This window comes from Anastrepha ludens, chromosome 2, assembly GCF_028408465.1.
Source record: "Anastrepha ludens isolate Willacy chromosome 2, idAnaLude1.1, whole genome shotgun sequence".
In the NCBI taxonomy this organism is placed as follows: Eukaryota; Metazoa; Arthropoda; class Insecta; order Diptera; family Tephritidae; genus Anastrepha; species Anastrepha ludens.
The window spans coordinates 18146686-18171227 of record NC_071498.1 but is presented as its reverse complement, the minus strand read 5'-3'; the positions used below and the strand labels follow the sequence as shown (position 1 = coordinate 18171227).

At 38.0% G+C, this 24542-nt stretch overlaps 1 protein-coding gene across 1 annotated transcript; it reads right to left on the bottom strand.

The window, feature by feature from the left end:
* Window positions 1-9810: 9810 nt before the first annotated feature.
* LOC128864231 (polycomb protein Scm) lies at window positions 9811-17554 on the bottom strand. Its single transcript, XM_054103799.1, has 4 exons — window positions 16415-17554; window positions 15425-16342; window positions 14445-15350; window positions 9811-14377 (listed from the first exon to the last, which is right to left on the bottom strand). Exons 1-4 carry the CDS (start codon window positions 16925-16927, stop codon window positions 14240-14242), a joined length of 2475 nt encoding a protein of 824 aa, XP_053959774.1. The 5' UTR covers window positions 16928-17554; the 3' UTR covers window positions 9811-14239.
* Window positions 17555-24542: the final 6988 nt, after the last annotated feature.

Here is a 24542-nt window from a genome sequence, read left to right as displayed (position 1 = left end):
AAAAGCAAAGCATTAAAAATATTTGATGAAATAAAAAAGGATGGAGAACAATTCAATGCAAGTGATGGATGGTTTTCGCGATTCAAGAAACGCTTCGGACTTCGCTATTTGACTGTGACTGGTGAATCATTATCTTGTGATCCAGAAGCCATTGAGCCATTTAAGGAAAAATTGACGGCGAAAATCGCTGAAAAAGGATATGTAACATCACAAATATTTAATGCTGATGAAACGGGGCTCTTTTGGAAACTTTTGCCAAATAAAACCTACGTTTCGAAAGATGAAAAGAGTGCTCCAGGCAACAAAGTTTCAAAAGATCGAATCAGTGTTCTTTTATGTGCAAATGGTGATGGCAGCCCCAAAATAAAACGATTAACGATCGGCAAATCTATGAATCCGCGTTGTTTTAAAAATTTTCGTCTACCGGTGAATTATGCTAGCAACAAGACTGCTTGGATGACGCGGGATATTTTCAAAAAGTGGTTCTTTGATAATTTGTCGAAGAAGTGAAAAAATTCGCCAAAGAAAATGATGTTCCACCCAAAGCATTACTCTTGCTGGATCAAGCCCCATCTCATCCGCCCGAAGAAGAATTAGTTTGTGGTGAGATCGAAGTGATGTATTTTCCGGCCAATTGCACAGCGATTTTACAGCCAATGGATCAAGGTGTTATTAACTTGACAAAAATTCAATACAAAACATTGCTAATGGAAACCATAATTAGTGAAAAAGATTCTTCATTACATGAACTATTGAAGAAAATTGATTTGAAAACCGCCGTGATCATGTTGAGCCAAGCATGGGGGAAATTGCTCCCTGAAACGATCGCTAAATGCTGGAAAAGCGTATTGGGTACAAGCCCAACAGTTGACTCGATTATTGAATCTAATCCAGACGATGTGCCATTGGATATCGAAATTGACGACCCCCTTCTTGTTGGAGGATTACAACGGTTAAATGAGATGGTCGAAAACTATGTGGGTGAAGCAGACACAGATGAAATCCGCAATTGGGTTTTGGAATTAGGAATAGATGAAGGTGATAGTGAAGCCAATGAGCCCGAAGATACTACTCAAGAAGAAACAACCGAAAAAGTCCAGCATGAATCGATTTTTGGCTGCGTCAATACAATTTTGAAATGGGGTGAACAGAACGATGTACTGTCATTCAATCAGATCGCTTGTTTGCATGATATCCGATCAAAAGCACTTGAAAAGTGTTACAAGCAAACGCAATCGAAAATAACAAAGTTTTTCCAAAAAAAATAATTGAATTTTGGAGCACACACTCATATGTCCTTCCGCATTGATCTCTTTGTATTAATTTCAATAAATATGTGTTCATTTTTCTTGAATATCGACCTTTTGAGCTCATTAATTGCATTGAATAGAGTTAAAATATTTTTCCCTAGGTATTCCTCGATCTACAGGAGAAATTCGCAAAAGTGCAATTTTTCGCTAAGTGCAATCATTGCTGAAATTTTCCAATTGTACTTATCGGGCTTCTCCTGTATTTTGAAATTATTTCGTATTTTATGCCAACGAATTCTTTTGTCATTTGGTTTGTTTAGTTGTCAAAGAGAAATCATCTGTTTCGAACTTAAATTCGAATTTAAATGAAAACGGACGAATTACAGATCACCCAAAACAAATTCGTGCGAATTGGCATTTCGGATCGCGCGATTTTCAGAACATGCCTGTGTATGTTGGTTTTCTTAGCGCAGTCCACCACACCAGAGCGCCGTATAGTAATATTGGCTTTACTATGGCTGAGTAGCACCAATACATTATAGCAGGAGATAGACCTCATGTAAATTCCAGCATCTTTTTACATGCGTATAGTGCGTTGCTGGCCTTTTTCTTCCACTCTAATATATTGTACTTCGATGATAGTTCACTATCCAAAATTATTCCAAGGTCGACTTAAGTGGGAAGTTAGCTGTGAAAAAATACAATTAAATCCTCTGTCGGGAAAAATCGAACAACCCTATAGGAGTATAACTACAACTTTATTTTACAAGCATTTTTTTACTTTTTACAGATCCATCAACATTTCAAGGAGAAATGATGCAGACCGTGGAGCAACTTTTTTTTTCATTGTACTTTGAGTCAGGTGATTTTTTTTATACTAATTTTTGTAACGAAAAATTAAAATAAATCTTTTTATAAAGTTTAAGTACTAATTAAAAATATATAAAATTTCTTTATATTAATTTCTATTGTTATCCCTTCTAAAAACTGTTTTTATTTTTAGCGCATTTTTGGCGCTGCTGGACATATGTAACTCCTTAATGTATCTCAGATTTCGCGATTTTTATTTTGTTATTCTAAATGACCGATTGGACAATTTCGTGAGACTAATCACATTTTTTTTAAATACGAATAAAAATACGAAACGAGATATTTTCACTGAATTATTGAAGTAATTTTTGCTTATTGTTATTTGTTGCAGTTGTATTGGAATTGTTGTTGCTATAAGTAAGTGTATATCGTTCGTTCTTGCTTTTGTTCTCTGGTATCATTAAATTTATGTACGCTCATATATATTTACATGTCTCTCCTTTGCTGTTGGGTTAGTATATTGAATGTGTGGTCAAATACTTAAACAATTACGGTGCCTTGCTGCCGCCACTCCGATATCACAGTGTGTGTGTGCAGTCGTGTGCATGTGTGATTGGTGTTGCACGGAATCAAGTTTGCTTGCCACACTACCCACTTCGCAGCTGCTAGTTGTTAATTCACTTTTGGCTTATTTTAAACTCAATTAAACCATACACCGGCTGCCACTCGCCTCCCCCTCTCCCCCCTGCAAATAGTGCGCTCTGTATGCACAGGACATAGATAGAAACATTTGGAGCACTTAACTTACGAGCTTTTTGAAATCAAAGAATGTCCTTCGTGGTGAATTTGTTCTGCAGCTTCCTAAACATTTGCCCATCCAACTATCGCTTTACCGTTGAATTAAGCGTAGCAATTTTAATATTTTTTTCATAGACTTTTACCTTTGCCTACTCGTGCGTGTTACTAGCATCACCACGAACCTTTAACTTCGGCTTGGCCGCTCTACCTGAGCAGGCAGTTTCTTGTTGGGTCGCTTTGGGTTTTTAAGTTGCTTGCACTCTGCTGCCCTTCTGGGGCATAGCGATTATATTGAGCATTTCTGTGCAACAGCAAATTGGATCGTCCTACTCTTGGCTTGCGGCTTCTACCTTTTGGTTTCCGATTATTGTTCTATGCCAGCAAATTTCTGCAACGGAGAAGCAGGTTAAAGTTCTTAACTTCCTTTTGTTCCATATGGTTGTGTGTATTGGTGGGTGTGTGTGTGTAGTGCACATGTGCTACCAGTAAAAACTATTAATTACTTGGCTGTACTGCTGTTCTCTGCCCAAAATGGAAAAGCAACAAGATGATGTCCAATTTTTATACCAAAGCATACGCATAGCGCATAGTTGGCACGTGTGAGTAGGTGGGTGTGACTAAAAAGTTTAAATTCTTGAAAATTCCAGAAAAATAATGGTCTAAGAAACGGTAATGCAGATTAGAATAGCTAAACTTATAAATTTGTAAAAAAAAATGAAAATAGATTAAAATGTATAGAAAACCTCCTCTCGAGATTAGGAAAGTGGAATTAATGAACAATGAGCCAACATATTTCTGAATTTTTATTACGACCTGATAGGTGAAGGTGGGTGAAATGGTTGAAGTGTCAGTCTGGCACTCCTCAAGTAGCACTAAAGCGCCGTTTTGATACCATTATGAGACGTCCAACAGGCAGATATCTACAGCCAGCCAGAGCTGTTGATATAATAGAGAAGATTTATGGGATACAAGTTGGCGCACTGCCCTAGGCTGTCGAAGAAAGGAGCGCCCAGTGACCTTAATCGTCTAGCTGCCAAACCCGGAAATTTACAGAGAAAGTGCTCAACAGTCTCCTTCTCTGAAAGTTTCCCCACAGCTTTTGCAATGGGGTTATATGGTAACCTGGCTTTTGCGCGCGTGTGCCGATCATCCAGTGACCGGTAAACGTGTTTGCAAATGGAATAGCGAGGAGCCCAAAGGATTTTCTGAGTCCTTCCTATGTTGTACTGGGGCCAAAGGGTTTTCGAAATAGCACATGAAGAAATGAAGCTTCATCTTTTCTGCGCTTTCCTGAGAAATAATTTGTGCAGTTCCCTTTTAACAACTGTCACGGGGATGCCGAAGACCGGGTAGGAAGCCTCTGAGGCCAATTCAGCTTCCTTCCTCGCAAGCTCATCAGCAATTTCATTTACCTCTATGTTCCTATGTCCTGGAACCCAGGTCAGATAAATGTTACCTGCACACCCAAGAGATTTTAATTCCACTGTACAGAAGTTTACTAGTTTCGTTCAGTACCATGGCGTCGTCAGAGCCTTGATCGCGGTTTGACTATCGGAGAAAATGTTAATAATGACGACGAATAAATCATTCTTTAAGGGGTCAAAGGTAGTCAGAAAATTAAAAAAAAATTTTTTTTTGCATTTCCTTAAATTATAAGATCTTAAAAATATTGTGTGAAAATATGAAGTGAATCCGACCAATACTTTTCGAGTTATTCAACAATTAACAAAGGGCGCTCGGGCGCTTCGGAGCGTTCGAGAGGAAGTGGTTAGCAGCAGCGGCAAGCAACCGACTTCTCGGGTGTTATTGTTATGAATAACCATTTCGATGTACATATAAGTATACCTAAATATACCCTATTATATATATTTATAATTTCTAGGTAGTATCTACAAGTGCTGAAAAATATTTTTTTGTTTCCGGTATGCCTGTAGTCGTCGCACTGAGCAGTCGATAGTTGTGTGTTAAAATAATTTTTTTTTTAAGTAATTTACCACGAAGAACTATTATATGGCCAAGGAATGGATGACACAGTGTAAGTAATTAAATAATTCGTATAGCTCGAAACGATCGCAAAACTTTAAATGCGTTTTTCACAAAACTATGTTTTTTGAACTGGTGATCACTGTAACTTAAAAACCGCTTGGTAGATTTCAATAATACTTATAGTGCTTTCGAAAAACATAAAAAACTCGTGCCTGATCGAGGGATTTTTTTTTCAAAAACTTCAATTTTTTCTAAACAATTAATTTTTTTCGCGAAAATCTGAGAAAATATTTCCTGAGGCCGCAATATTGTTAATTTTGAAAGAAAAGCTTCGATCAGGCACAAGATTATCTATTACTAAAACTATTGGGTTGGCAACTAAGTAATAGCGTATTTTTTTTTTAGAAAATCAAAGACAATTTTTTCATGAAACTAAATAATTTTATTTTGTAATGTATTGCCCAATTGACCAATGACCCTTTGCCATCTTACAGGCTGTATCATAATCCACGTTCATAAAAATTCTGGTTTTTATTAGCAAAAAACTGAGTCAGATACGATTTGACATCATCATCATTATTGAACTTTTTACCATTCAAGGAGTTTTGTAAAGATCGAAACAAAAAGTAATCAGATGGTGCAAGGTCAGAACTAAATGGTGGATGTGGCAAAACATCCCAACCAAGCTCCAATAATTTTTGCCGAGTGTCGAAAGATGTGTGTGGCCTTGCATTGTCATGATGGAATACAATACCTTTTCGATTTGTCAATTCGGACCGCTTTTCTTCAACTGCATTGTTTAATTTCGTTAGTTGTTCAATGTAGACATCAGAATTGATCGTTCGGTTGGGTGGTAAGAGTTCCAAGTAGACAATTCCTTTGTAATCCCACCAAACTGATAACAAAACCTTATTTTGATGAATATCAGCTTTTTATGTTGTTTGAGTTGGTTCAGCTGGTTCACCTGGCCTGCTCCACGATCTTTTCCGCTTGATATTTTTGTAAACAACCCACTTTTCATCTTTGAGTGAAAAATCACCAGAACGAAATTTTGCAAACCAATTTTGACACTGCCGTTCTTTTAAGGATTCGTCACCATAAACAGCCCATAACTTTTTATGAGTTTGCGATGCGGTTTTCCCTTGTTCGTTTTGATTTTCCATTTTTCAACGAACGCCAAACGAAAACTATGCAACTGATAAAAAACACTTTTTTACTGATTGATAGCTGAATTGCCAACTATCAAATAACAAAATGGTTCTTTACATTTGTATTATACTACGTCTGCAAACCTAAAAATTCAACTGAAGCCATCTATTAGTGAAATGCGCAATTACTTAGTTGCATCTCCAAGAACTTTTGATGTGGTGATCAGGGATTTCTGGAGGAACGGGTTCCACACAAACAGCGATAACTTTTACAATTATAAATTTTTTTTTTTTTTGAAATTTTACTAAAATCAAGTGGAAGCATGATGTATTAATGCTATGTTTTTATTTTTGTAAAATAAAGCAATTGCCTAGCAAACAAAAAAAATTATTGAAAATGATCATTTTTTCAGGCTTAACCCCTTAGCCCTGTAACTCATTGAGCTATGTCCGAATATAAGACGAATAAATCATTCTTTAAGGGGTATTCAGGTCTAGACGCCTTAATTTTAGGTATTTTTAAAACTAAGATACAAACAAAATGAAAAACATTTTTACTATCCATTTTTTATGTTTTTTATTAATATTGGAAAAGTATAAAAAAATTAATATTATTATTATTATTAGAAGGCCATTACGCACTGCGACCAGAGCTGATCTATTGTGAAAGGCCTATTTTGTAACCATAGAGTTTTAGGCCTTTTAAAAATTTTAGCGCAGTTTTGGGTTTGTTGTTCCAAAGATTGCATGGAGATACTACGATACCACCAAGGCGGAGAAGTCTCTGTCTGCCCAACGCAGGACATTCACAAAGCACATGTTCTGAGCTTTCTATGTCCGTTTCGCAAAAGCGGCAGACATTGGTCTCGGATAGACCAATATTATTTAGATGGTACCTCAGGCTGCAGTGACCTGTAATATCCTGTTAAAAGACGCAGATCTACTCTGTTTAGTGATAGAAGTTAGTCAGATATTCCTTTGTTGGGACTTAGGAATAGTTTTGCTTGACGCTGACCGGCACAGTTTAGCCAGTGTGCGGCAAGTTTTCTTTCTTCCCATTTCCTAAGGTATTCATTAATGTGGCCTTTTGTCAGTCCACAGAAAGGCTCAGGACCAGTAAGTTTCATATTTGCTCCTTGTTTTGCAAGGTCATCAGCCATTTCATTTCCCTCATGTCCTTCATGTCCCGGAATCCAGCGTAGTGTTACTATGTTGAGGTTTCCTAACGTGTTTAGAAGGTTTAGGCAATCATTTACCAATTTAGAGGTGATAGTTGTTGATAGAAGGGCTTTTAGAGCCGCTTGGCTATCTGAAAGTATGTAGATGTGAGTACCACTCATTTTCCTTCTAAGGCATTCTCTCACACATATTTCAATGGCATGTATTTCTGCCTGGAATATTGTTGGGTAGGATCCTATCGGAATCGATTTTTTGAATTTGGGCCCATTGATTCCTGCCCCTGTTCTACCATTTTCCAATTTGGACCCATCAGTAAACCATAGCTGGGAGCCAGGTTTGAAAGTGATAGAGTTAGTTCTCCAGTCTGTTCGTTCATTAATTATAACTTGGAAGTTCCTGAAGAGTATTGGTTTGGGTGATAGTATATCATCCCTATGAAGAATGGGACTATGTAGGAAGTCTTCCAAGATCTTTAAATGTCCTTTCATATCCCCACTTTTAAGTTCAGATATACCGTTTAATCTTAAGGCACTCGAGCGAGCTTCCCTTTCAATTAGAATTGGAAGCGGTGGTATGTTCAGGAGCACACCCAATGCATCCGTGGGACATGTTTTCATAGCCCCTGTAATACCAACACATACCAGGCGATGCAGTTTGCTTAATTCGTTTGCTGCCTTTCTTTGCTTGTCCTTGGGCCACCATGCTAAGGATGCATAAGTGACTATGGGTTTCACAACTGTGGTGAATGTCCAGAAGGTCGTTCTAGGGTTTAGTCCCCATGTCTTACCAAAAAGCCTTGTACAGGCAAAGAATGCCCTTGTGGCTTTTGAAGTAACTCTCTCAATATGGGAATTCCACGTAAGCGTTTTGTCGAGACTGACGCCAAGATAGTTCGCTTCTGTCGAGAGTTCAAGTGTTGTTCTGTTAAGGGTCGGACATTTGAGATTTATGTTCCTTCTCCTAGTAAATGGTACAAGTGTTGTTTTGGATGGGTTGATGGAGAGCCCTTTTTCCGTGCACCATTTGTTTATTATTGTAAGGGCTTGCTGCATGCGATCCGAAATGGTTTCCTCATGCCAGCCTAATACATAAACTACTAGGTCATCAGCGTAACCCTGAGTGTGAAATCCTAGGTTATTCAGTTTGTGGAGAAGTTCATCTATGACTAGAGTCCACAAAAGAGGAGAAAGTACGCCACCTTGAGGGTAACCTCTTGTGGCTTTAATAGATTTGATTGTTCCTCCTAGTTCGGTGCTGATCGTCCTAGATTTCAGCATGAATATTATCCATCTAGTGATGGGTTCAGGTACCTCCTTTAGATATAGGGCATTATAGATTGCCTCATAGGAAGTGTTATCAAAAGCTCCTGATATGTCAATAAATGCACATAGAGCTAACTGTTTGGACTCAATAGCCTTTTCAATAACTGTTACCAGGCTGTGTATTGCAGTCTCAGTGGATTTTCCCTGTTGATAGGCAAATTGAAGTCGATGCAGTGGGAATTTAGCTATATATATATATATATATATATACTGATCAACTATCTTTTCCATTGTTTTTAGGAAAAATGAGCTGAGACTAATTGGTCTGTATGATTTGGGCAATTGTTAGGGTTTTTCCCTACCTTTGGAATAAATACGACCTTAACCTCAGCCCATTTTGTAGGCAAATATCCTAGCAGTAAGCTTGCTTTGTCTAGTCTGATCAAATTAGTGATAATTAAAAAAAAATAATAAAAAAAAAAAACTTAAAAATACGTGGAATTACAGGCCGGCGGAGGGGGGCTACATAAAAAACGGCGCTCCATGGTTGACATGATTCCAACCCTTGTAGTGATCTTAAACAAACAAATTAAAAAAAGTCTGCATTAGTTAGGATGTCGCTATCGGATTACGCCAAATTAAAGAAAAAAAATTCACAAAATGGCGTCAACTTGAAAAAAAAAAATTTGTTTACCTTTTCAAATTTTTTAAAAGTACTTCTAACTTAAATTTTTCAAAATCCGGCGCAGGCGCGATAGACAGATGTATAATAAAAAATTCTTATCCAACTTCAAAACGATCGGTCAAGTAGAACTGGAGATATCATGACGACCATCTCAAAAAAAGTAGTTTTGAGAGAATCGCGTTTGAAATTTGAGCAACGATTCCAATCGAATAACTTAGATCATAATATTTACTACTCACTTTGGATTAATCGGCGATATATTTCCAGGTATATATTATAGAAGTATAAGGTATATATATATATATATGTATAGAATAAATAAAGGTTGTGTGGGATACAAGAGATGTTCTGGAAAGAACGAGTACTCAAGTCGTCCGGTACCATCTGCCGTTCATTGTGCGATTCGCTCCACTCGGCCGGCTTAGACGCCACGTCACAAAATCCGCCGTAGCTCCGAAAATAATTCAAATTTTGAAAAATCCGTTGAAGGGCATATTTTTGAAGGTCTAAACTTTGAAAAAAACCAAAAACAAATCGATTTTTTCAAATTTCTAGACCAGAATACCACCTTAAAGGATTCGGTTTTTCTCTGTAATAACAAAAGGTGTGCACAGTTTCGAAACTAGGTAGATAATTCTACAAAGTAAAATACAAAAACAAAACATCATTTCTATACGCATTTTGCCAAACAGTAGATAAGCACAGACATGCCTCTTTACTTTCGTCTCATTTCTTTATTTATTTACTTTAAATTAAATTCTTCAAATAATACAAATTGTTATTGTACACTCCTGATCTGCGTTATCATAACGTTCGTTTATTTACTTGTTAGTGAATTTACTTTATATATTTCTAGGCATTTTTGTATGCCATTCCATTCCATGTCTGTCTTGACGCTAAATACTATTTTATACATTGGTAAATAAATTTAATTAGCAAACTATACTTAAAAATTATACTCTATTTTTACAGTTAATTTTGCAATTTGCAGTTAGTAATTTAAATAAGTCGAATGCACAGGAAAAGCAACTCCCTATAAAAAAAGAGTGAAGATTAACGCTGAAAGAAAGTCTCGTCTTTGACTAACTGCTACCAGCTACATTCTTAATTGCGACGCAACATGCAAACTTTTTCTATTGCTCAATCGTAGTTTTCCAATATAAACAAACGCTTTTGTAAAGAACTTTAATCCGTTATAAGAAAATCTTAGGTAAGGTTTTAATTTCATATGCGCAACGAATATTTCAGAGAATATACAAAGAATACTTAACAGCTGACATTTTCCCTATTCATAAATAAGATTTCATTCATGTACTCAACCTCCACAAAATATGGATATGAATTTTTGTAATTGTACAGAATCTATATTAAACGAAACGCAATTAAAATGCAATTGAAGCGCCAAAGTGAAAACAGATCGACTGAAGGCTGAAATTAATGAACAGGAGAAATGTAGTCAAAGAGCATATGGGTATACATTCTGTCAAAAAAATATCGGGAATTGTTCATTTAAAAGGCGCGCATAATTGTAATATGTCTAAATTTTTTTTGTTGGAATGTTGGTACAACTGTCCACTATAGCGTCGCAGAGTTTAAGCGTAATCTGTCAATTAGCTTGTTTTTGGCTTTTAATTACATCAGTCAACCGCAGATGTGCGCTGCGATTTTCACTATGGATAAAAATATGGTCTTAAATTTTGTGTTTTGAACGGGATTTCGTGTGCCGAATAGTTGAAAATGTTGTACAAAGCCTGTGGCAAGGTGCTTTCACAAAAACAGGGGTCTACGAGTGGTATAAGGCTTTTGCAGAGGGCCGAGAAGTCGTGGAAAATTTGCGCCGATCTGGTCGCCTCTTCCTCATGTTGTTGGGTTTGTTGTAGCAGCATAAACATTCTTACATACGGGGAATTCGGCTGGAGTGGCAATCCTTGGCCGGATATAAATCCGGATCGTTTCGGTAACGTAGAACCGACTGCCGTGGAAACGCCTCTTCAACGGATGAAAACGTCGACAAAGTCAAGGAAATGGTGCTAGAAAACCATCATTTAATTTGGAGGGAGGTAGCTCGTGACCTTAGCGTGTCTCACGAATCAATTCACAACATTTTACACCATCAATTGGGCATGAGACGCGTGGCTGCTCGACTCGTTCCAAGAGAGTTGAATTTCTTTAAAAAAATTCGGCAGAAGAAGGTGACTGCAGACATGTTTGGGCAAGTGAATTCGGGCGCAGCGTTTATCTAGCGCATCTGCGCATCATGACAGGTGATGAGACGTGGGTATATGAGTTTGACAGGCAAACCAGTCAACAGGCAACTGAATGGCGCTATCCACATGAGCCGAAACCCAAAAAACCACGTGAAAGTCGGTCAAAAGTGCAAGTCATGCTTGACGTTTCCTTTGATTGTCATGGTGTTGTGCACTCGGAATTCGTTTCAAATGGTTCTAAGGCAAATGAAGAATATTATTTGGAAGTTATGCGACGTTTGAGAGAAGATGTGCCTAGGAAAGGGCCCAATTTGTGGAAAGAAAACTCATGGATCTTGCACCAAGAGAACGCAGCGTCTCCCAACGCTCATATTGTGAACACTTTTTTGAACAAAAACTCGACAAATATCATCGAACAACCAACGTATTCACCGAATTTAGCCCCCTGTGACTTTTTCCTTTTCCCAAAACTTAAATTGCCACTCCGCGGACGCCGCTTTGGCTATTAAAGAGAATTCGCTGTAGGAGCCAAAGAAGATCTCTTCAAATGCGTTTAAAAGTTGCTTTAATGACTGGACTAATCGTTGGCATATTCGTGTATTGCTGCGAATGGCGCATATTTGGAAGGCGACAAAATAAATTTGAAGATTAAACTATTATTTTGCGTTCTATTGTACAATTCCCGGTACTTTTTTGACAGAATGTACATATGTATGCATGCAAACCAGCGAAAGCAAGCGATAATTATACTGATTTTGTTATTTTTATTATTTCCTTTCAATTATCTGCTATTTTCTATATTCATTTCAGCATCGGACGTGAATTTTTTATCGCTAATTCTCTATACACATTTAATTTTGCTGCTACTAAATTCCGCCCGACTGTCAACAATTGTTCGTATGTATGTTCGTAGGCTGTAGAGAGAGCCGGTACCGCTGCAATTGTAATCGTAAATGGAAGCTGCAGGGGAATTTCATATTTCCACGACTGTTTCTCTGTTTTAAATACATCCTCGAATCAACTAAGACTTTACATGCATATGTAAGTTTGTATGTATGTATGTATGCACGTGTGTACGTGTACAACTTAGTAACATTCCATAATTTCAATATTATTCTCATATATGTAGCATATAGGTATGTATGTATATGTGAGTTTATGTGCTTGCTGAATTCCCTTATATGTGTGTATGTATGTATGTAGGCTTATTTTTGCTTGATTTCCGTCATTCCTTTTGCATTTTTTTTAACTATTGCTATGAGTAGTACAATAAAGCTAATTTTATATCTGAATATACATAAATTAAAATGTGGCTTACTTGCGCTATGATTGCGTTATTCCGAGAATATCTGAATATATAGTATGTACGTGTGTGTGTGTAACACTATGTGTTAATTTCTGTGTGTCCATGTGTGTGTGTGTGTTCTTTTCAAGATTAAATGTGAATTGTTACGTATACTTGCATTACAATTTTTAACTTTTATATATGTATATGTATGTGTGTATGTATGTATTTATGAAAGGCATAGGTACAAATGTTAACATGAAATTCAAAACAAAAAACAGCATCAATATGTGAAAATTTTACATCCGCATAGACATAAACTATTCTGCTGCATCGAAAGTAAAGGCAAATCAAAGAGCTAAGAGCGAGCGTTGCTTTCCGTCTATCTGCGTGTGTTGCTAATTCGTAACTACGTCTGTAATTGGTTGTAAAACTATACGCGCCTACAAGCTCTAGAATGAAGGTGAGCGCGGGTGTGTGTGTGTGTGTTGAGGCCTGAATGATTGCTCACCCATTCAAAAAGCAGCGCTCCCACTTTCTGGGCATCAGCAGTCGTATTAACGCCAAATTGCGAGATATTTACGCATGTAGATATGTGAGAGTGTGTGTGTGTACACATGCGAGAGTATGTGTGTGTGTGTGTGTGAGTATCGTGTAATACTAACTGCTTAATAGCTATTGTTAATTTATGCTAAATTATTATAATTCAATCAAAAGCGAGCAACATTTTCTGCGGCAACAATTGAGAGCTATTTCTTTGTTACAACATTTCGATGGAAAACAACAAAGTCTATCGTTTAAAAAATGATTTTTGATTGGTGCTTGTTAGATAATAGAATAAATTATATGCCCAACTATTATTTTTTTTAGCCACTGGTGGTGCCAGTGTTTCTGTTCCAATTAAAATTATTCTCTTATTCAAAATTCAAGATTTCTGTTTATTTAGAGTGCAAACGTTGCAACGTACTTAGTTACTTAGTTATATATATATATATATATATGTATATATATATACTTATAATTGCATGAAGAAATAATGATCTGCATGTTTACAATCAAAAGGAAGATTCATCTTGAAACAACATTTCTAATGTTTATTGTGCTTTTGTGATATTTCATAAAAGTTCATATATATAAATATGTATCTTCCCTTACCACCTTTCTTCTTTTTACTTAGGCATTTTTTAATCTTAAACAAATAAACTTACAGTCATGTAAAAATTCTTATTACTCTTCTGTAAAAATATACGTACATTAAATATGTAGGTTAGCATAGTGAATTTAAAAATACAAATCGTTTAAGCGCGCGATTCTATAAATTAGTTCAAATTTTAATATTAGTATAGTAAATTTTAATTCAAATATACGTAAAGGTACCCATGTTATAGAAATTATTCCAACAACTTCTTTCATTGTGTACGTTTGGAATGCGCTTCTTCAACTCTATTAAGTATATGCAAGTTTTTCTAACATTTGTCATCTATTATTCATTGTCAACTGGTTTTACAAGAGTCCTTAGAAACAGATAACTACAAATGCTCCGGTTTATATGTTTAAATGTTTATCGTTAGCGCTCTTTCGTTATCGCATTTAGGTTTTCCCTCTTCTCTCTCTCTCTCTCTCATTCACTTATAATGACATATTGTTGCGTCTACCGTTAACCTTATTCACTAAATTGCATATTTTTAAGGCAGGTCCTAATTTAAGACCCATGTACTTCATCATCATTTCGGAATTAAGAAGCAGCAGTGCTTTCCCGTCAATTTCCTGAATAACAGAGATTTATGCAAGTTAAAAAATGCTCGCTTATTGCGTATATAAAAAAGTCACTTACGTGCTTGCGAAACAGATCGCCGTGTATAGCAAGTGAGCTATCGTTGCTTTCAATGAACTGTATCACTTCCTCAATGGACCAATCGCCGGGGTGTGAACGTAGTGGCGGTAAAGCAGCAGAACTCAGTGATGATGCCGCAGCGGTTGGCGGTGCAGCCGCCGAGAAAACAACCGTCCCCGCAGCAGCTGCCGCAGTCGATGAAGCAGACTGCGAACCGCTAAATGGTGTCGATACCGATGTAGGTAAGGATGCGCTGGACGACAGTGTGGATGGGGATTTGTATGTCGAAGATCCAATGACCGTATTGACAACACTGGATTGTTCTGGATGCACTTCGGCCACAAGTGGTGCCAGATACTTAGCATTGGAGTTCGTCGAAGTTGCAGCACTGGATGTGGTGTTTGGTAGCTGTATTGCATCGTCCGGATTGTTCAGGTGGTGCAGTCGTATCTGACGAAGTGTCTGCGCTTGTGTTGCAGTCGAGGTACCATTTGTATTCGGTTCAACCTTAATTTGCACTGGTACTAAATTGTTATTGTTGAGCGATAATTTGTGGTCAACGTCGTTTTTCGGTATGCCAGCACCCACAGCTACCATGGCCGGTGCCGAAGATGAGTCCACGATGTGTGTGGAAGTTGTTGAAGTGGGTATTTCTTGTTTTATAATATGCGTCTTTTCGCCCAGCAAACCGAGCGCTTTGCGTTTCTCAGGTATAACTGGCGACGTAGGCGGCGTGGTACTCTGTGACAACTGTCTCTTCTTAGCAATGGCACATTTTTCACATTCTTCCGTGGCGGGTACCAAAGATATGAGATTGGGACATGCTCTACATGTCGTGCACAGAGTTTCAATGAATTGTGCCAAGCTGTCGTCGTCTCTCATTCGTAATTGCGACGGGATTTTGATCTGAAAAATACCAAAACCCAGCGGGATTTGAACTTTTATACGATTTTTCTACGAACATTTATACTCGTACTTACGGTGAAATTTTTTCCTGCTGCTGGCACAATGTGAACATCTCCCTCTAATGCAAATAGTAGTTTTGAAAGCTGTTGTGTGTCTGTGCTGGCAGCCAGCACTTCCTGCAAGCATAGTTTCGCCAAAGTTTGATGTGTGGGTCCAGTGACCATTGATGGCAACTTGGAACTGTTGATGAATGGGCCGCCTTTGCAGTTTGTGTGGAAGTGTGCGGTGACGGGAGTAGCCGGTACCATTGCGTCTGTCTCCTGGACGAAAGTATAGCGTGGCCGTGGGCTGCGGTGCTTGCTCGAACTCGAATCGGTACGCGATTTATGACCCGGCGGTTGCATTGGATGACAACTACGTGCGCACCAACCGACTGGAAATATATCCCGGGAATCGTAGCTACACCAGTAGTCGAATGCCCCACGCCACCCATCGAATGTCACATGAATTTGGTCGTCTTTGATCGCATCAACCGTCGCACAGCAAATCAGTTGCGGATTCTTTTTGTCGACCGCCTCGAGCTTTTGGCCAACTTTGAAGAGATTCTCCGCAGGACCTGGCGGCTCTGGTTGGAAAATCTCTTCCGGCGCAACCATTGCGTTATTTAATATCTTGCACAGGTAACCGGGCCAGCTGGAGGCATTCATGCGAAAGCCGAGTGGTGGTTGCAACATTCCGCCGTTCTTCTCACAGTGCCCAATCGCATGGATCTCATTCGAGTCGACCAAGCGCCAAAAATCATTCTGACTGTCACTGCCATCCAAGCGCAGTCGCAGCCGCGAACCGAGCACTCCCACAACCGTCGCAATACATGTCGAAGTAACATTTCGGGGATCCAACGCCTCTAATTTCATGCCAATTTTGAAATCGTTGATTGGAGGGTTCAATGCTTGCTTAAAGCACTCCGCCGGTGCTGCCACACTCCCAGTCTCCTATAATAAAACAAACAAAAAAAAAAAAAAACTTTAATATACGCACTTCAAATAACTGCGCTCAGAAAATACCTCTAAATATGCATCCCAATCAAATACGTGAAAGCTTTCATATTGAAATGGGCCAGTTGGCGTACAGGAGCCACCGCCAATAGATGACAATTTGCCACGTTCCAAATCGCCACGTCCACCAGCACCACCACTGCTATGCTGTCTCGTCGATCCATTCTTCTTCTGATGTTTGTTCATACACATAACTGAACAAAAATCTTTATTTGGCGCGCCTTCTCGAATGACATTATCGCATTGCGTGCACGCACCCTTGTTGTACGCTTTCCGAAATTCCGCAATGCACGTTTCCGAACAGAACTCCTTCTTGCCGTTTTGAGTGGGTAACACATACTGTAGAAGTTGCTTACTCTCGCCGCACCACGTACAAGTGGCGCGTTTGGCTGGACGCCCACGAGAGCGTTGATTGCCGTTGTTATTTTGGCCTGATGATGTGGGCGTGGAGGACGCAGTTGTCGAAACTCCGGTACTGTTGGAGCTCGTATTACTGCTGTTTGACTCCCTTCCGCCCGACATTGCTGCCCCTTTTCAGATCTATCGTATTTACGCACCACTACTATAATTATTTTATACTTCCAATTAGCACTTTTAACTTATAGCCGGTGGCTACCTCGTTGCTTATCAATGCAAAACACAACAAAACACACTATTTTAGGCGATCGTTTGGTATGTAATTTCTTTTTCAATGAATAGCGAAAACAATTTACGCAAAAATAAATGAATTCTCATTTTATATATTCAACTATTTGAATAAAAGCGTCAACCACTTTAGTGAGATTCTTTTCCATTTTAGTTGATTCTGCACGGATTCTTGGCGTTTTTGCTGTACTGCTTATTCCCTTTTCAAAATGTCAACTTTGGCGTTCTTTCATTTTCACCCGCTCTCTCGCTCTTGTACCTAGCTCACTCTTTCCCACCTTCCAATCAGCGCATTTTACGCTTCATTTTTCTAATTGTCACGTAAGTAGTTTTTTCGAAAATATTTGCTTTAATTTTAATTGCAATAATCATTCACGATTTTAGAAAAGCGTATTTCTTTTTTTGAGTAAGAATTAAAATATTTTTAATTTTTTCCTGACAAATTGTCCAGCTTTCTACTAAAGATGCACGCAAATAACTCACAAGCACTTCGATCTATTACAATGATTGAATCTATTACCCTAAAGCAGGCTTGCCGCTGTCACTGCAAATAAAAATTGACTAGCTGGGGTGCATGACTTTGCTAATGATGTCAAATGAAAACTTGGTAAGAAAAATTGCATGAATACTTGCCCATCTACATTCCTGGAAATATTTGCAAGCACAATTATTTAAAAATTCTGGGTAATCTAAATATGCATTACGTCATCGTATAGAGAGTAAGTCCAACATAAATTTGCGGGGAAAAATTTGAATTTACATATTTCTATATGATTATATTACCATCCGCTGGTTGTGAATAGTTGGCGCCATTCAACAACAATGCTGAATTAGTTTGATAATTTCAAATTTTGATATTAACCCTAATCCCATGTCGTTCCATTTGGCACCTTAATCCCTTGTCGATGAGTCGTTGTTGTTGTTGTTGTAGCAGTATCTTTGCCCTGTCAGTGTTATGTAAATTACCGGTCGTCTTCGTCTAGCTCATCTAACGGTAGGCCCAGGAAACTGGCTGTTTCGACGGGTTGGGTCCAGAGGGAGAGGGATGTTAGACGAGTGGGTTTGTTGGGGCATGTGAAAAGGTGGTTAGTGTCGTGTGGGGTGCCTTCACATGCTGGACATATGTTTAGTATGTCGGGGTCGATTCTGGATAGGTAGGAGTTTAACCTGCTACAGTATCCAGAACGTAATTGTGCCAGGATTACGCGGGGCTCTCGGGGAAGCTGGAGCTCTTCTTCTGCGATAGGTGGCGGTTGGACTCCGATAACGGCATTCGGGGCTCGGGAGCTTAGGAAGGTGGTAAGGGTCTCCCGATGGATGTCGTTAATGGTCTGTCTGTATACTGTCTGATCCTGGAGTGGTCTGTCTGTTTTGTCCAGGATCTCGTCCACGTAATTGAGGAAATGTCTCCTGATGTGCCTAGGAGGTGGCTCGGGCTCGAGCAGGTGTCTGCATGGGTGAGGCCTGCGGTGACACCCTAACAGATCGATGAGTCGTTCGCTTCCGGCACTTATTTCTATTATATAATGCCAATAGAAAATTAGGAAAAATGCATAAGGTATCTTCTAAGTTAATTAACATATCTGAAAAGATTTTTTCAATTTTTTTTATTTTTTCAAAATTTTTTATTTTTGCAAAATTTTTTACTTTTGCAAAATATTTCATTTTTTCATAAACAAATGGTATAAAACATGCACCGTGCAGTAGTTTCATAAAAAATTAATGATTTCTCAATGAATTTACCGGACCCGAGCTACCCATCGACATGGGATTAGGGTTTATTTGAAATTATGAAAAGTACCTTTAGACTGGATCAGGACGTCTTATTTATTTATTTATGTTTTGAAAAATGAATCTAATTGCTGGCCCTATTGTCTTTACAGTTAATAAACCTGGCCAGCATTTGTTTTGAACAAGAGGTTGGGCAATAATTTAGAAGGGGTTTGATATAACTCTGAAAACCAGTATTTTATACCTTCTCATTGGAATTTTATATCCAAATATTTAAAACTTTGTACTCTTTCTAATGTTGGTTTGTTTTGCACTGCGATCAAGAGATTTTGCAACCGCTAATCGTAAATAAAAAACAGCTGACCACTGTGACGAAAAAATTTCAGAAAACACTCACTTAAATGGGCAAACATTGAAATATTGTTGCATTGATTGAAGTATCGACTCTTAGCAACTCACTAAACATTTGCTCCACCCCGGTTATTAGAAACAGCGAAGACATAGTGTCCAAGCGCTTCCAATGTCTCTGTTATTTGAAACGGAAGTTGATGTGCAATGCGACAATAGAAGTCGTAACTCCCTGGCTATTCGCCATCAAGCCTTAAATATTAAGAAACTTAATTAGTTCGTGCCAATTATTAATGCATTTTTTGTTGATTTATTCTAACTACCTCAAATGCTTGCGTGCTTAGAGTGCGCAATTTTTGCGCATCTTCAGCGGTACAAAAACCAAGAAAAAATTTATGGGACCAACATCGTCACAGAAAAAAGCTGTTCGTTCGATTCTTCATTCATTCAATAAATTTGTCGTAAACTTATCTCTTTTGACAGAGTTCTACCTTGAAGACGTTTTCCGAAACGTTTCCGAGTTTAGTCATCTAACCATCACTGGCAAAAAATTGCCATCGTAAAATTTGGAATGAAACTTTTTCGCCACCAGCAGAGATATGGTTTCAACTTTGAGTCATAAACCATTTGCAGAGGATCTGTTCCATTCTAGGAAATTCAGTTTCTTTTAGGGGCTTACATACTGACATTGTTCGATGCGTCTTTTAACGTATTCCTCAATTTAAATAAATTTTTTATAGTACAAACCAATCCCTTCGGAACTCCATATTTCGCGGATATGACCCTTAACTGAAAACCCTTTGATGGAATCGTTAAAAATCTTCATTATATTTTCCAAATGCTTTCGGCTTGTCATTGCACCTTTTTAACCACACGAGAAGGGTTTTCCAATAACAGGTGTTACGGGTGAATGGATTGAGCTATCGAGAGATGATTAAGGATTTTTAAGGCCGTAATTTGATGGTATTGATCTGGACAACGTTTATTGACCTTTTACGGGAAACGTTTCCGGACCGTGTTATCTCTCGAAGAGGTGACCACAATTGACCAACGAGATCTTGTGATTTAACACCTTGTGACTTTTTTCTTTGGGGCCACGTGAAAGAGAAGGTCTACGCTAACAGCCCAGGGTCGATTCAAGATCTTAAAGATGGAATTCGTGAGGCTATCGAGGGCATAGGGCAACCACTTTGCAGTTCGGTTATTTAAACTTTCATGAAAAGAATATTGTCCTGTAAGCGTGGTCGTGGCCTGATGTTATTTTCCACTATTAACGGCATACCTTCCTCTTTATAATGAAATAAACATCCGATCATTTATATTAAAAAATAGCACTTTTCTTTGAATATCAAAATAATACCTCTTGTTGGAAAACCCTTATTATCGAATCTCCAATTGAATATGATTTGGTGGAATGATAGTTTGGAATCTATAGGCTATTTAAAAATTCGACTGTATATGTATACAATGTTAATTTAAATTACTTTTAATAATAATTCATCTTGTTCAACGACTGAATCTATCGAAGTATGGGCAGAGGCGTACCTGGTGGACGTAGCGCCGATGGCAGCGAAAAAATTCGCGTCGCAATTGATAATATCATCGAAATCAGTTTTTCAGTTTCATCCCTTTCTACACTTAATAACCCCAAATCGCACAATCTTTCTTCACCCATTGTAGCTCTTAAATAAGACAGTATAAGTTTTAACTTGCTGAAGGATCTCTCGCAGCTAGCAATGAAAAGTGCTATTGTCAGTAGAATTTGAATTGCGACGCGAAGATTCGGGGACACGCTTTCATCTCCGAACTGAACAATGAATTCGAGGAGTGTTTCTGGACTTCAAACGGTGTTTTTTTTTTTTGGCTCGTGAGCAACCTCCTGCAGTCAAGAATTTCTTCGTAAAGTTCATTTCCATCAATATCACTCAAGTAGAATTGACCTAACTCGTTGCACTTTTTTTTTTGAGATCGTATGCTTTTTCCTGATAAATAAGACCTTTGACATCGAGAAAGAATCCAAATTTTTCATAGATTTCATTCAACCGTATGAATCTTCCGTTCATTTCTTGAAATAGTCGATCAACTGTTTCTTTCAAGACCCTTTTCAGTTCTTCGATGGCACTCAAACCTGCATCAATTGAAATCTCACCATCCATATTTTTTTATCTTTATGTGACAAACAATCGAACTATTCAACAATATTTCACTGTATTGAGAAAAAGAGGATGAAAAACACTGAGCGAAGGTTATGTTTACACCAGAAGTGCCGTGACGTAGCAAGTTAGTTGCATGCAAAGACTTCAAATGTCCAGAAGGGGAGCGGTCCTTCGCTTCCCACCTCGGTGTTTTCTCTCGATCGCGCATCTTACTTTCTCCGTCGCGCTCGCGCATCTCCACGCTGTTCGAAGTTTTTCGAGTCATCGGCAGTCAAAATCGCGATTGAATAGATTGAATAAAAGTTGAGATGTCACTTTGCGTCCCCCCCTAGAGTGGCACCCATGGCACGTGCCCTGCTTGCCATACCCTAGTTACGCCACTGAGTATGCGTGACTTCATCCCCGTTTATTTTTTCTACAATTGTGAGAAATGAAAGTGGTCTAAGTCATATATTGCTTGGTTCGAGATATTTAATGAATTGCATTCGAATAAATTAAGAAATATTTTTTGAATTATGCGACCTTTTTATTTAGAATTTTATTGAGCTTGATTAACCGAAATTTATTAGGAAATTTATTAGACCTAATTCAAAATCAACTGATTGATCCATGAATGACTTAATAATAATAATAATAATACCTTTAATGAAATCATTAATGAACTTTTATTAGTTAGTCTTAAAACAGTAATCCATTTTTATCACTACGAGTTTTTGAGACTCTTGAAATGTTTCCGAAAAACTGGACGGATGTATGGTAGTAAACACATAATATCTTCATGTATCTTTATACTTCTATTTGTTTCCAGTTAAATTTTAAATTTATAATATATTCAGTCTAAATAAAAGAAAACTTAACTAAGTGGTTGTGGGAATGAGTTTTCAGTTCATTGGATATGAACATTTAAGAGCTAATTACGTGTATTTAGAGGATATGTTGGAACAGCATCAAAATTTATGTTCGGTGAATTCGCTTTGATAGAATTATTATAATATCCCTGATTTGATATTCACTGCACGGGTAACTTTTGTTTATAATTTAACACCCGAAAATCTGAAATAAATTAATAATAAAATTTATCGAAGGCAGCTTTATTAATGATTTCAAAGGTTACATAATTCTTACAACTAAGTTAACAAATATGAGCTTAAGAAATAATAGTGAGAGTCAAAATGTAAATTGTTGTTGTTGTTATGTAACACACAGAAATGTGTTGGGTTAGATAATGTCATTAAAGAGAAGAGATCATTTTTTTATTTATTTACTGTATTTATTATATTATTTATTGTCTTTGAATGGATACATTCTTACATACTGTATTAAGCTAATATGCAATAGTTTAGTAGTTACTAAGAAAAGAACGATTTAAGATGGTTGACTAAGATGCCATAATAATAATAATTTATCCTAGTAGGTGGTCCAATGACCGACACTGCGACCTAAAAGATCTTTTGTGTCAAGCTACCTAATTTAATATGGATGATCCTTCTGATCATCCGCGAAAGTTACCCGACCACTACATCAGGTTCTAGTTTGCCTAGTTGTTCTCTGCCTTTGGAAAGGAGTTGGTTGAAAGCCATGTTCTTCCAACAATTTTTCTGCTATACGTATAAACCTTAGTATATCTGTAATAGGAGCTTTCTTTATTTCTTCCGGATCCAGTTGATCACGGTGGAAAATTTGCATTCTGGTTCTAGCCAGTGCAACGCACTCGCACAATATGTGCTCCGTTGTTTCATCATCCTCAAAACAGAGTCTACACTCAGTGTCCCTGAGAAGTTGAATTCTGTTAAGATGATAGTTTAGATAGTAGTGGCCCGTAAGAAAGCCTACTATTTTCCTCATATCTACTTTCCGTAAGTTAATCAGTTCCTTTTTGTAGGTAAAAGGTCTAACCAACCTCTTGGCTTGACGAAGTTTCAGATTATCTTTCCAGTAAGCTATTCTGAGAGTATGTTCCCACTGGTCTACCCTAGATTTAGCTTCCGCCCAGTTGATACCACAATATGGTTCTGGTCCTATAAGGTCTGATGTCGATCCAGCCCTTGCCAGTTCATCAGCAATTTCGTTACCCTCGATTCCAGAGTGGCCTGGAACCCAGCAAAGTACAACCGTATTTTTTGTACTTAATTCTTGAAGATTGTTTACACATTCTTCCACTAGTCTCGACTCCAAAGAATGAGACATTAGTGCTTTCAGTGCCGCTTGGCTGTCCGAATATATAGTTATGTGGGCCCCTTTGATACCCCTTTTTAGATTTGTCAGTGCACAGATCGAAATCGCTTGGATCTCGGCCTGGAAGACACTGGGCTATTTGCCCATGGGTTCTGAAATTTTTGTGTTGGGTCCAAAGATCCCGGCACCAACTCCAGTATTTGTTTTTGAACCATCAGTGAACCATTTCAGACTTTTTGGGTTAACCCAAGGTCCTCCAATTTCCCATTCATCACGGTCTGAGATAATTATCTCATAATTTCTATTGAAGACCCGTTTCGGAATCATGTAGTCTGTTACTGAACAGCTAATATCCCTATCCGGTATTTTTCTTAGAATACTCATATGACCAAAGTCACTGTATTCCTTATTTGACAAGATTTGCATTTTTAGTGCATTTCTAGCTGCACATTTCCATATGAATATATGCAGTGGGGATAATCCTACTATCGCTTCAATTGCAGTTGTAGGACAGCTTCGCATGGCACCTGTTATAGACAAACAGGCCTGCCTTTGAAGACTTGCCAGTAATTTCTTGGCTGTTTCTTGTGTGGTTTTGGGCCACCAAACAAGGGACGCATAGGTAATGATTGGTCGAATCATCATTGTATACATCCAATGAATCATTTTGGAGTCAATACCCCATGTTCTCCCCAGGAGACTGCGACATGCCCACATGGCTCTGGTGGCTTTATCTATCACCGATTTAAGGTGAGAGTTCCAATTTAATCTTTTATCCAGAACAACTCCTAAATATTTGACCTCATTGGAATAGTTTATATTTGTTCCTTCGACAGTAATTGAACCAAGGTCCAACTTATATCTGTTTGTGAAAGGTACAATAATAGTCTTGCTGGGATTTATAGAAAGTCCTTCTGCACGACACCAGTTTAGAATGAAATTTAATGTTTGATTCATAATGCTGGATATTGTTCTGTCGAATTTGCCAGGAATGATCACTGCAATATCGTCAGCATAGCCAATTACCTCCAAGCCTAACTCACTTAGTTTGACTAGGAGGTCGTCAATAACCAAGGACCATA

Coding starts and splice junctions, on each gene's coding strand:
- LOC128864231 (XM_054103799.1), bottom strand. CDS start 16,927: ATGTCGGGCGGAAGGGAGTCAAACAGCAGTAATACGAGCTCCAACAGT. Junction 16,343..16,414: donor ATTGGGATGCATATTTAGAG/GTATTTTCTGAG, acceptor GTTTTATTATAG/GAGACTGGGAGTGTGGCAGC. Junction 15,351..15,424: donor CAGCAGGAAAAAATTTCACC/GTAAGTACGAGT, acceptor GGTATTTTTCAG/ATCAAAATCCCGTCGCAATT.